The following is a 13,130-nucleotide window of genomic DNA, read 5'->3' on the forward strand; positions in this document are numbered from 1 at the left end:
TTCTTGGACTTCAGTTCCACATTCGACACCATCATCCCCAGCATCTGGTGAACAAACTGGGGCACCTGGGCCTCGGCACCCAGTCCTCCTGGACTTCCTGACCAACAGAGCCCAGTCTGTTCAGATGAATACCAACTCCTCCAGTGTCAGGTCCCTGAACAGCGGTGTTCCACAGGGCTGTGTTCTCAGCCCACTGGTGTTCATCCTGATGACCCATGACTGTCGTCCCAGGTTCAATTCCAATCACGTTTTGAAGTTTGTGGATGACACCACCGTCACAGGTCTCATCCAGGATGACAACGAACTGGCCTACAGGGAGGAGGTGGACCACCTGGTGGACTGGTGCAGGGTCAACAATCTGATCCTTAATGTCAACAAGACGGAGATGATTGTTAAGTTCAGGAAGACCGGCCCAGTCCCACACCTGTGCTCATCAGTGACACTGGAGTGGAGGGCGTCAGGAGCATCAGGTTCTTGGGGGTGAAACTCACGGACAGTTGAACCTGGACCCTGAACACCACGGCTCTGGAGAAAAAAGCACAGCAGTGCCTGCACTTCCTGCATCGGATGAGAAGACCCCCCCCGTCCCCGTCCTGACCACCTTCTACAGAGCATATGAACCAGCTGCATCTGGGTCTGGTCTGGCCTCGGACTGGAAGGCCCTGCAGGGGGGTGAGGACGGCAGAGAAAATAGTGGGGGCCCTGCTGTCCCCCGTCCAGGACACTGGGCACAAGCACTGCCTGTCCAGAGCATCTGACCTCTGACCCCTGACACCCACCCAACAGACTGCTGACCTGCTGACCTCAGACAGGAGGTTCTGTAGTGTCCACTGCAGAACCTCCAGGTTCAGACACTTTCCTCCCACAGGCCATCATCTGGTGAACATCTGGAGAACACAGGACCTGGTCCACACCTGCTGCTGCCTGTCAGTAAACCTGAAGCACTTCAGCTTTTAGTCATTTTAGTTTTTTAAATTTTTTATTTACATTTTATACATATACATTCAAGTGTTTACAGTAATTTAGGTTACTTTTATGTCATGAGGTGTGTTTTTATTTATTTGTTATAAACTGACACTGTGGCGAGCTAAGCACCGAAATTTCGTTTAATAAGGTCCTGATGGTGCGTTATTGAACGACAATAAAGTCTGAAGTTCTGAAAGTCTGCATCATCAGCCCAGTCTACTGGAGGAACTGTTCAGAATGTTGTGGCAGATCCAAGGTTCAAACAAACGCATGGTGCTGGTGGAGACAAAAGCCCTGATCTGCTTCCCTTCACAATCTGATGGATGAAGGACATCCCAACGCTTTAGAGGAACCAAAGAACCTGCATTTAACATCATGGTGTCCACCATCAGCTGCTTCTGCTCTGGTGTCACACTGGAGTCACAGAATGGACCACAACCAGTTCTACACTCCAGTACCACAGATGTGGGCGGAGTTACTTCATCCATATATTACTCCAGTACCACAGATGTGGGCGGAGTTACTTCATCCATATATTTACTCCAGTACCACAGATGTGGGCAGAGTTACTTCATCCATATATTTACTCCAGTACCACAGATGTGGGCGGAGTACTTCATCCATATATTACTCCAGTACCACAGATGTGGGCGGAGTTACTTCATCCATATATTTACTCCAGTACCACAGATGTGGGCGGAGTTACTTCATCCATATATTTACTCCAGTACCACAGATGTGGGCGGAGTTACTTCATCCATATATTACTCCAGTACCACAGATGTGGTCCAAAGCCGTCCAGGCTGCTGTAGGACAGCTGAATGTTCAGACACCATTTGAAGGAATGCAGAATCCTTTTCAGGGGCTTTCGCTGGTGATGGTTCTTCAGACCATGCTCTGATGGACAGGCTTTGTTCAAACCTCTAACACAATTCTGCTTTTTCCCTCCAATTTTTTTCCTGAATCATCTTTTGAATGCATAAACCTAACGCAGGGTTCGAACTGAGGTGATCTGAAACTGTGTTTTTGACCAGGACTGTTGGACCAGCCTAGTGTCCAGTTTTCTGTCGTTTCTGTTGAGTGCGTTGTGTTTACAGAGTGTATGTTTGATGGAATGAACAGATTCACAGACTGAAATCTGGGTAAAACTGTTTTATTTGTGCTTTAAATCAGTGTGTGACTGGGTTCAGATGTGGACGTTCCTCTGTTGGAACAGCTGGTCCAGTTTTTCCTCCAGAGCCGGGTTGGTTCCTCTCAGACCTTTGACCACTTCAGACGCCCAGATGAAATAGTCCTGCACCCGCTCAGCCGTCCACCCTGGAAGAGGAGAGAAGCACCAGAGAACAGACAGGGCAGTGAACGCACCAGCGTGACATCAGATTCATACACCAGAGAACAGACAGGGCAGTGAACGCACCAGCGTGACATCAGATTCATACACCAGAGAACAGACAGGGCAGTGAACGCACCAGCGTGACATCAGATTCATACACCAGAGAACAGACAGGGCAGTGAACGCACCAGCGTGACATCAGATTCATACACCAGAGAACAGACAGGGCAGTGAACGCACCAGCGTGACATCAGATTCATACACCAGAGAACAGACAGGGCAGTGGAACGCACCAGCGTGACATCAGATTCATACACCAGAGAACAGACAGGGCAGTGAACGCACCAGCGTGACATCAGATTCATACACAGAGAACAGACAGGTCAGTGAACGCACCAGCGTGACATCAGATTCATACACCAGAGAACAGACAGGTCAGTGAACGCACCAGCGTGACATCAGATTCATACACCAGAGAACAGACAGGGCAGTGAACGCACCAGCGTGACATCAGATTCAGACACCAGAGAACAGACAGGTCAGTGAACGCACCAGCGTGACATCAGATTCATACACCAGAGAACAGACAGGTCAGTGAACGCACCAGCGTGACATCAGATTCATACACCAGAGAAACGACAGGTCAGTGAACGCACCAGCGTGACATCAGATTCAGACACCAGAGAACAGACAGGGCAGTGAACGCACCAGCGTGACATCAGATTCATACAACAGAGAAACAGACAGGGCAGTGAACGCACCAGCGTGACATCAGATTCATACACCAGAGAACAGACAGGCAGTGAACGCACCAGCGTGACATCAGATTCATACACCAGAGAACAGACAGGTCAGTGAACGCACCAGCGTGACATCAGATTCAGACACCAGAGAACAGACAGGGCAGTGAACGCACCAGCGTGACATCAGATTCAGACACCAGAGAACAGACAGGGCAGTGAACGCACCAGCGTGACATCAGATTCATACACCAGAGAACAGACAGGGCAGTGAACGCACCAGCGTGACATCAGATTCAGACACCAGAGAACAGACAGGGCAGTGAACGCACCAGCGTGACATCAGATTCAGACACCAGAGAACAGACAGGGCAGTGAACGCACCAGCGTGACATCAGATTCAGACACCAGAGAACAGACAGGGCAGTGAACGCACCAGCGTGACATCAGATTCAGACACCAGAGAACAGACAGGGCAGTGAACGCATGAAAGTTTCATAACTCGTCATCAGTTTCTTGTACCTTTCAAAGAATTCAACTCAGTGATAAAAGCGATCCCTCTGGTTTACTTCATTTAATGAAAAGTCACTTATCTTTCTGTCAAGAAATGAAATGTCTGTGTTGCTTTTGAATGGTATCAATATACAAGACAAGAAATGTAATAATATGCATATAAAGAAAATTTTTCAAGATAAAAAGAGGTTTTCACCACGAGGAAAATGTTATTGGCGCTCTTATTTGGAGGACATAGACTGGGAAAAAGCCTGGCTTTGACCTCACAAATACTCTATCCATAACAAAGTCAAAGAAATTCATTTCAAAATTCTTCACAAGATATTTCCTGTCAACTCTTTCATTTCAAAATTCAAGGATGTGGATAACTCCTGTGTTTTGTGTGGACATGCTGATGAAACTTTAAACCATTAGTTTTTTTCATGTAATGTCTCAAAACAATTCTGGTCTGACTTGTGTTCTCATATCTTCACCCAAGTTAACATGTCATACTGTTTTTCCCTGAAAGATGTTCTATGTTATTATGACAATAGGAACAAATATCTGCAATATTTAGTTAATTTTTTTATTTTATTGGGTAAATATTTCATTCATAAACAAAAAATGTTCAGCTTCTAAACCAACCTTTGCTCATTTTTTAGTTGAATTCAACTCACTTTGTAACTCATTACCCCTGGTTAACAATAAAAGGAACAGAACATTTCTAGATAGTTATGACAAGTTATTTAATAAGTCTTCTGACATTTGATGAAATTGTAGACAAGAGATTAATTATATGTCTATCTATTTATTCATTTATTTATTTGGTTTGTTTTTGTATGTATACAGTACAGGCCAAAAGTTTGGACACACCTTCTCATTCTTTGCATTTTCTTTATTTTCATGGCTATTTTCATTGTAGATTCTCACTGAAGGCATCAAAACTATGAATGAACACATGTGGAATTATGTACTTAACAAAAAAGTGTGAAATAACTGAAAACATCTCTTATATTCTAGTTTCTTCAAAGTAGCCACCCTTAGCTCTGATGACTGCCTTGCACACTCTTGGCATTCTCTTGATGAGCTTCCAGAGGTAGTCACCTGAAATGGTTTCCACTTCATAGCTGTGCCTTGTCAGGGTTACTTAGTGGAATTTCTTGCCTTATTGATGGGGTTGGGACCATCAGTTGTGTTGTGCAGAAGTCAGGTTGATGCACAGCTGACAGCCCTATTGGACAACTGTTAGAATGCATATTATGGCGAGAACCAATCAGCTAAGTAAAGACAAACGAGTGGCCATCATTACTTTAAGAAATGAAGGTCAGTCAGTCTAGAAAATTTCAAAAACTTTGAATGTGTCCCCAAGTGCAGTCGCAAAAACCATCAAGCGCTCCAACCAAACTGGCTCACATGAGGACCGCCCCAGGAAAGGAAGACCAAGAGTCACCTCTGATGCTGAAGATAAGTTCATCTGAGTCACCAGCCTCAGAAATCGCAAATTAACAGCAGCTCAGATTAGAGACCAGATGAATACCACACAGAGCTCTAGCAGCAGACACATCTCTACAACAACTGTTAAGAGGAGACTGCGTGAATCAGGCCTTCATGGTCAAACAGCTGCTAGGAAACCACTGCTCAGGAGAGGCAACAAACACAAGAGATTTATTTGGGCCAAGAAACCCAAGGAATGGACATTAGACCAGTGGAAATCTGTGCTTTGGTCTGATGAGTCCAAATTTCAGATCTTTGGATCCAACCGCCGTGTCTTTGTGCGACGCAGAAAAGGTGAACGGATGGATGCTACATGCCTGGTTCCCACCGTGAAGCATGGAGGGGGAGGTGTGATGGTGTGGGGGTGCTTTGCTGGTGACGCTGTTGGGGATTTATTCAAGATTGAAGGCAACCTGAATCAGCATGGCTACCACAGCATCCTGCAGTGACACGCCATTCCATCCGGTCTGCGTTTAGTTGGACCATCATTTATGTTTCAACAGGACAATGACCCCAAACACACCTCCAGGCTGTGTGAGGGATATCTGACCAAGAAGGAGAGTGATGGAGTGCTGCGCCAGATGACCTGGCCTCCACAGTCACCGGACCTGAACCCGATCGAGATGGTTTGGGGTGAGCTGGACCGCAGAGTGAAGGCAAAAGGGCTAACAAGTGCTAAGCATCTGTGGGAACTTCTTCAAGACTGTTAGGAAACCATTTCAGGTGACTACCTCTGGAAGCTCATCAAGAGAATGGCAAGAGTGTGCAGAACAGTCATCAGAGCTAAGGGTGGATACTTTGAAGAAACTAGAATATAAGAGATGTTTTCAGTTATTTCACACTTTTTTGTTAAGTACATAATTCCACATGTGTTCATTCATAGTTTTGATGCCTTCAGTGAGAATCTACAATGAAAATAGTCATAAAAATAAAGAAAATGCAAAGAATGAGAAGGTGTGTCCAAACTTTTGGCCTGTACTGTATATTGTTGAAAATGCATTCTGTGCATGTACTGATTTTATGATTGTATTTTATTTTCATATCTATACTCTTATGTGTTGTGTGTATTGTGTTATGTGTTACATATTTGACAGTATTTTAAATTGATATTTAAATAAAGTTTATATAAAAAAATAATAATAATAAAGAGTTCAAGACCAAAAAAAAAGGTCAGTGAATGCACCAGCATGACATCAGATGAATACCTGTGTCTAACCCTTTGACCCCTGACGTGTCTGTGGTGAGCATCAGAATGTTGGATTTACTCTGATTAAAATAAACAAAGGAAATTAGGACACGTCCTACTGATAGAATAGACCTGGTTCTTTCCATAGACATCTGAGCATGCTCAGTTCACCCCCACCACCTGTGGAATGAGGGGTGGGGGGGGGTCAAACAGAGCAGTGAGTGAGACTAACTCACTATAAAAACAGACGGTTTGGGCTTTTGGACACTGTTTACACTGTTTACACTGTGGGTAGTTTTTATTTTTACTGCTGCTTCCAGTGTTGTGGTGATTGGCCTTTAGTGATATTATACTGATACTGAAAGTGACAGTGATACTGATAATGACAGTGGCGGTGGCAGTACTGACCTACAGGTGTGCATCTGTTCAGGTCTCTCAGGTTGTACAGTTTATCTGCCAGTTTGACCAGTTTGGCCTCGTGGCTGCAGTGGGGCGCATGTTCCACCTGCAGACGTTTCCTCTCCTGTTTGCTCAGACTTTTATCGTCCGTCACCTCCTGAACGATGCCGGCTACCGTCGCACCGAACTGGGCCTGGAGTTCCGCAGGGCTGGTGTTGGTGTCCTCCACAGTGTCATGAAGAAGAGCCGCCTGAGAGACCAAAACACAGAGAAAACACCCCCCCATGAACATGATGGACCACTGAGGATGGAAAACACACCACTGTTAAGGCTAATGATGGCCATCTGGTCTTCTGTTTATGTAATTATACTTTTCTTTTTTTCTTTTGTTCAGATAAGGTGCAGTTTTTAGATGTTTTCTGCTGGACAGTTTGGACTGGGACTCCAGTCTTCCGCTGACGTGTCATTCCACGTCAGACATCAGCAGTACGTCACATGACACTTCTGAGGAAGAGTCCCAGTCCAAACTGTCCAGCAGGAAACATCTAAAAACTGCACCTTATCTGAACAAAAGAAAAAAAGAAAAGTATAACACCCCCACCTACTACTGAGACGACAGACAACACATCCAATAGTTCTAACTACACTGATAATTATTATTATATAAGAATAATCATTAATCCACTCAAATCTATTTAAAAACATTATTCAGTTCCATTTGTCCTCAGTTGAACCTCGGATTCCTTCTTGTCTCTGCTGTTAAACAGTGGTTCCACTGTTGTGTTTCACACGGACGGTTATTGTGACGCACATGAGTCCCCCCCCCCCCCCCCCAGGTGGATGTTAGTTCCAGGTTCAGTTGGATCCACATGGGTTTCAGATTAGAGGTTCCAGATGGAACTGGACTGCTTTGGTGTTTCCACATACATATATATTTTTAATATCCTTTACTTTTATACTTTTTTGTGGTTGTTGTTTCAGCTGGTTCTGGAATAAAAGACAAGGGTTTTTTTTTTTGTTTTGTTTTGTTTTGTTTTTTTTTTTTTTTTTTTTTGTGCCCACTCAAATAATTGTTTAATCGATTCACAGAAAACAACTGATGGATGAATGGATTGTAAAGTCACAGATCGGTGCAGCTCCAGTCGTACGTCTGGTCTTTTTGAAGACCAGTTTTGAACTTTTGAAGACCACTCTAGAAATAAACAGGCTTTTTTTATTATTATTATTTTAGGATTATTTCTCTGCCTTTTTTGTGACAGTGCAGGTTTGTTGATTGGAGTGTTGCAGTTTTTGCTGACGTTCATTCGTACCTGCAGAACCTGGATGTTTGTGATTCCTCCTTCGTGACTCAGAATTCTTGCTACTCCTAAAAAATAAAGAGGACAAAGTCAACAACCTTTCAGAATTAATTTTTTTTTTTTTTACAGTAATATTTTATAAATTATATTCTAAAGGAGTTTTATTTTTTTACAGCGCTGTAATAGTACTTTTATGGTGTATTTTTCATAGTATTCTTACTGGTATTTTAATAATTTTGTAGCCTCTATCACTCCGTTGTCTTTACTGTGATGTAATCGTATTTTTATGTGGATTACAATTACATTTCAGTCCCTGTATTTGTCCTGTTTTTCTGAAGTTTAGTCTCTGAATGCTGCTTCTTCCGCTTAGTGACAACACGAACTCCAAACATTGCACGCAACACCTTCACAGTCAGACTTGACAGATGTCCGAGCGGTCCTTGAACGCGTCCCGCCTTACCGATGGGGTGGTTGATGTACGGGGTTCCGTCCGGGTCCTTCCGCCTCTGGTTCTTATGCTTTTCTGCTGCAAAATTCACAGTTTCTATTAAAACAGCCAGGTCTGAGTCCATGGTGGCGGAGCTGGGCGTCAGGTGTTACCGACAGTCCGGTCCCGGAGGTTCCCGGCGGAGGTCCGTCCGCTTTGTGTTCCGGGTGGAAACAAAAGCTGAGTTCCGTCTGGGCCGAAAGGAAGGAAAGAGCCAGGGCTAACATCACGGCTCTGCTGCCCGTTAAACGTCTCCTTTCTCGGGTTGTCGTAGTGTTTAGTTTGTTTCTTTGTGTAAACGTGTCCGCGGTGGGTGACGGTACCGGTGGGTGACGGTACCGTGTGGTGCGTTCACTGTTTCTGTACCGTGCCTCTGTGTTTTTAGCATCCATGCTAAGCTAACAGGTCGCATTGTTTTGGTTGTGTCCGTGTCGACAGCCGCGCGCTCTCCGGTGCTCGGGGTGGGTTTCAGCTGTGGTTCGGTCCAGTCTGGTTCTGGTTCAGGTTCAGGCCGGTCTGGTTCTGGGTCGGACCATGGCTCACAGTGGACGTAAAGACTCCCCGGAACTGCCGGACTTCTCTCTGCTGAAGAGGCTGGCGCGAGACCAGCTCATCTACCTGCTGGAACAGGTGAGATGATGCGTTCAGGGTCCGGGCTCCATCACACACACACACACACACACACACACAGCTGTTCTGAAGGGTTCAGGTCAGACTCTGAACCAGTGGAGGTGGAGGTGTGTTGTTATTGGTCCAGTGTCCAAGTCCGGTTACAGCTGCACTAGAACCACATGTACGGTGGCCCAGAGGTGCAACAGCCCCAAAAAAATTATCCACTATAAAAAAAAAAAAACAGAAAACAGCCCAAAAAATTATCCACTAGGCGGTGGGGCACTTCCTTAGCATTAGCCACATTAGCTGAAAGCCTTAAAAAAATTTTTGTGGTGGTCTAAATTTAAAGCAAGAGACCTTTAGGGTAAACAGCGCCCCTTAATTGAAAAGGTAGATTATGGTTTTTGTTTTTTTTCTTATAGTGGATAATTGTTGGGGTTGTTCTCTTTTTTTTTTTCTTATATGGATAATTTTTTTGGGCTGTTGCACCTCTGGGCCACTGTACACATATGACCACTAGGGTGCGCCAAAGCATGTGCACCACTATTTCAAATACGAGTTTAAAGTAAATGTATGCAGTACGTGTTTGTATTCAGTTTGTACATTTCACCACCTATCCTTCAAACATGTACATTTATCCATGATTATAGTTTAAGTCAGACATGAGGGAGGACAGGTGGAACACATAGAATTCAATAGGATAGACCAGGTAGAACACATAGAATTCAATAGGATAGACCAGGTAGAACACATAGAATTCAATAGGATAGACCAGGTAGAACACACAGAATTCAATAGGATAGACCAGGTAGAACACACAGAATTCAATAGGATAGACCAGGTAGAACACATAGAATTCAATAGAATAGACCAGGTAGAACACATAGAACAGAGGGTCTGCACGTGACATCACAGTGGCTCCGCCCACTGAGTGTCAGACAGAGGCAGATGAGTGACAGCGTTGGCTTCAGTCCTGTCTGAACTGAAGAACAATACTGAATCCAAACTGGGTCAGAGCTGTTGTTGGTTGATTGTATTTTCAGGTTCTTAAAGCAGTGGGAGCTATCGTTTACAGACACCCAAAGAAAAAGAAAAGAGAAGGAGTTGGATCCACAAATCCAGGAAACCAAACCTAGATCTGTGGATCCTGTTTGGGGTCAGCTAACATTCACTGATGCTGTATTTTTGGCTCCAATCAGACCTGAAATGACCTATTGTTTTGGCTAACGGTCCTTCTTAGTGCAGCTCTTGGTTTCATGATCAGATCTTTCCTGGTTTTTGTCTCATTTTGTGATTGTGAACCTTGTGCTCCTACATGATTAGTAAACTAACTGAAACTGAGGCCAACCTAGTTTTACAAATACGGAGGAACTGGAGAATAAAGCTACGACAGAGTATTAGGACCACAGAAGAAAAGAAAAACACTGGGCACTACCAGAAGAAAGTCAGAAAATATGGAGATAAAACCTGTAATTTAATAAGAATAAAGTCCAATACAAAAAGAATCACAATGTTACACTTTTAAAAAAATCTGTAATTGAACAGAATTTTCACTGTTTATTTGACAGATTTTTCCTGTATTTTTCAGATCCAGGAAAATATCAATGAAATGACAAAAACAGACTGTGATTTTACATGTCAAATGGAAAAGAACAGGAAAAAACTGGAACTGTGAAGAACAAAAAATTTCCATTTTTTAAAAGAAATGTTTTCATTTTTCACAGAAAAATACAGTTCAAATACATTTGCAAATGTATCATAATTTCACAAATATTTCTTTTCTATTTATGAGATTAAACTGTTAATTTAAAGTTTAATACTGTAAAAAATGTTAAAACCAGATAAAATTTCTGACAATTAACGGTAACAGAAGTATTAGTTCTGTCAGTTGAACCAGACTTGTTTGTTAATTGACAAATATCTTGTGTAATCACAGGAGGTTTCACAACAAAACTGTTGAATAAATGTATTTTTGTGAATGTATAACATGTATAAGCACTGATAAACTGTCCAAATACAGTTTTTATCAGTGGATTGGACAACTGAGTCTCACTGAAAATTATTTATATATATATTTATAGGGAATTGGATTGTTTTAATACATGAAAATATTCTTTATTAAACATTTAAAAAGTCAAAAAAATATGTAAAATCTCATGTAAAGTTAGAGCAAAAAACTGTATTTGAATTATGGAAAATTACTGTATTTTTATCAGATGGTTATTTTACAGTATTTTTTCGGTGCCCGAGCTGCCGGAATAATACTGTTTTTTTTTTTTTTTTTACAGTGTATGAGAATAAAGTCGTAGTTATAAAAAAACCTCATAATTTAACAAAAATGGCATCATCAGAGCCTGTACTTGTAGGGTCTGGTCTTAGTGCGGCTCAGGGGAGGATGGACTGATCCGAACCCTCTGAACCAGACCCAGAACCAGACCCAGACCCAGAACCAGACCCAGACCCCTTCAGTCCAGTCTTCTTTTGTCTTCAGCTTCGTTCACTGATGCTTTTTCTGTCTGTGTTTCTGTGTTTTTGTCGTCTGTTTCAGTTACCGGGGAAGAAGGACCTGTTCATCGCTGCAGACCTGATGAGTCCTCTGGATCGAATCGCCAACGTGTCCACTCTAAAGGTGAGTCTGGTCACATGGTCGTATCTGCTCCAATCAGACGAGTCCACTCTAAAGGTGAGTCTGGTCACATGGTCGTATCTCGCTCCAATCAGACGAGTCCACTCTAAAGGTGAGTCTGGTCACATGGTCGTATCTGCTCCAATCAGACGAGTCCACTCTAAGGTGAGTCTGGTCACATGGTCGTATCTGCTCCAATCAGACGTGTCCACTCTAAAGGTGAGTCTGGTCACATGGTCGTATCGCTCCAATCAGACGAGTCCACTCTAAAGGTGAGTCTGGTCACATGGTCGTATCTGCTCCAATCAGACGGTCCACTCTAAGGTGGAGTCTGGTCACATGGTCGTATCTGCTCCAATCAGACGAGTTCCACTCCTAAAGGTGAGTCTGGTCACATGGTCGTATCTGCTCCAATCAGACGAGTCCACTCTAAAGGTGAGTCTGGTCACATGGTCCGTATCTGCTCCAATCAGACGAGTCCACTCTAAAGGTGATCTGGTCACAGTGTCGTATCTGCTCCAATCAGACGAGTCCACTCTAAAGGTGAGTCTGGTCACATGGTCGTATCTGCTCCAATCAGACGAGTCCACTCTAAAGGTGAGTCTGGTCACATGGTCGTATCTGCTCCAATCAGACGAGTCCACTCTAAAGGTGAGTCTGGTCACATGGTCGTATCTGCTCCAATCAGACGAGTCCACTCTAAAGGTGAGTCTGGTCACATGGTCGTATCTGCTCCAATCAGACGAGTCCACTCTAAAGGTGAGTCTGGTCACATGGTCGTATCTGCTCCAATCAGACGAGTCCACTCTAAAGGTGAGTCTGGTCACATGGTCGTATCTGCTCCAATCAGACGTGTCCACTCTAAAGGTGAGTCTGGTCACATGGTCGTATCTGCTCCAATCAGACGAGTCCACTCTAAGGTGAGTCTGGTCACATGGTCGTATCTGCTCCAATCAGACGAGTCCACTCTAAAGGTGAGTCTGGTCACATGTCGTATCTGCTCCAATCAGACGAGTCCACTCTAAAGGTGAGTCTGGTCACATGGTCGTATCTGCTCCAATCAGACGAGTCCACTCTAAAGGTGAGTCTGGTCACATGGTCGTATCTGCTCCAATCAGACGAGTCCACTCTAAAGGTGAGTCTGGTCACATGGTCGTATCTGCTCCAATCAGACGTGTCCACTCTAAAGGTGAGTCTGGTCACATGGTCGTATCTGCTCCAATCAGACGTGTCCACTCTAAAGGTGAGTCTGGTCACATGGTCGTATCTGCTCCAATCAGACGAGTCCACTCTAAAGGTGAGTCTGGTCACATGGTCGTATCTGCTCCAATCAGACGAGTCCACTCTAAAGGTGAGTCTGGTCACATGGTCGTATCTGCTCCAATCAGACGAGTCCACTCTAAAGGTGAGTCTGGTCACATGGTCGTATCTGCTCCAATCAGACGTGTCCACTCTAAAGGTGAGTCCTGGTCACATGGTCGTATCTGCTCCAATCAG

General features: G+C 43.9%; 2 protein-coding genes across 2 annotated transcripts in view; one reads left to right on the plus strand and one right to left on the minus strand.

Annotated features, from left to right (window-relative positions):
- Nucleotides 1–2,103: 2,103 nt before the first annotated feature.
- On the minus strand, nt 2,104–8,568 carry LOC115416165 (guanosine-3',5'-bis(diphosphate) 3'-pyrophosphohydrolase MESH1-like). The gene is made up of 4 exons (XM_030129889.1): nt 8,369–8,568; nt 7,921–7,976; nt 6,620–6,860; nt 2,104–2,283 (listed from the first exon to the last, which is right to left on the minus strand). Exons 1-4 carry the CDS (start codon nt 8,478–8,480, stop codon nt 2,153–2,155), a joined length of 540 nt encoding a protein of 179 aa, XP_029985749.1. The 5' UTR covers nt 8,481–8,568; the 3' UTR covers nt 2,104–2,152.
- An 8-nt stretch (nt 8,569–8,576) lies between these two features.
- vps33b (VPS33B late endosome and lysosome associated) overlaps nt 8,577–13,130 on the plus strand; it is an 18,522-nt gene continuing 13,968 nt past the window's right edge. The window contains exons 1-5 of the mRNA XM_030129882.1: nt 8,577–9,025; nt 11,556–11,690; nt 11,943–12,553; nt 12,644–12,768; nt 12,860–13,038. Coding sequence (XP_029985742.1) covers nt 8,930–9,025; nt 11,556–11,690; nt 11,943–12,553; nt 12,644–12,768; nt 12,860–13,038 — 1,146 coding nt within the window. The 5' untranslated portion in view covers nt 8,577–8,929. The remainder of the gene's footprint in view (nt 9,026–11,555; nt 11,691–11,942; nt 12,554–12,643; nt 12,769–12,859; nt 13,039–13,130) is intronic.

This window comes from Sphaeramia orbicularis, unplaced genomic scaffold (genome assembly GCF_902148855.1).
Source record: "Sphaeramia orbicularis unplaced genomic scaffold, fSphaOr1.1, whole genome shotgun sequence".
Classification (NCBI taxonomy): Eukaryota; Metazoa; Chordata; class Actinopteri; order Kurtiformes; family Apogonidae; genus Sphaeramia; species Sphaeramia orbicularis.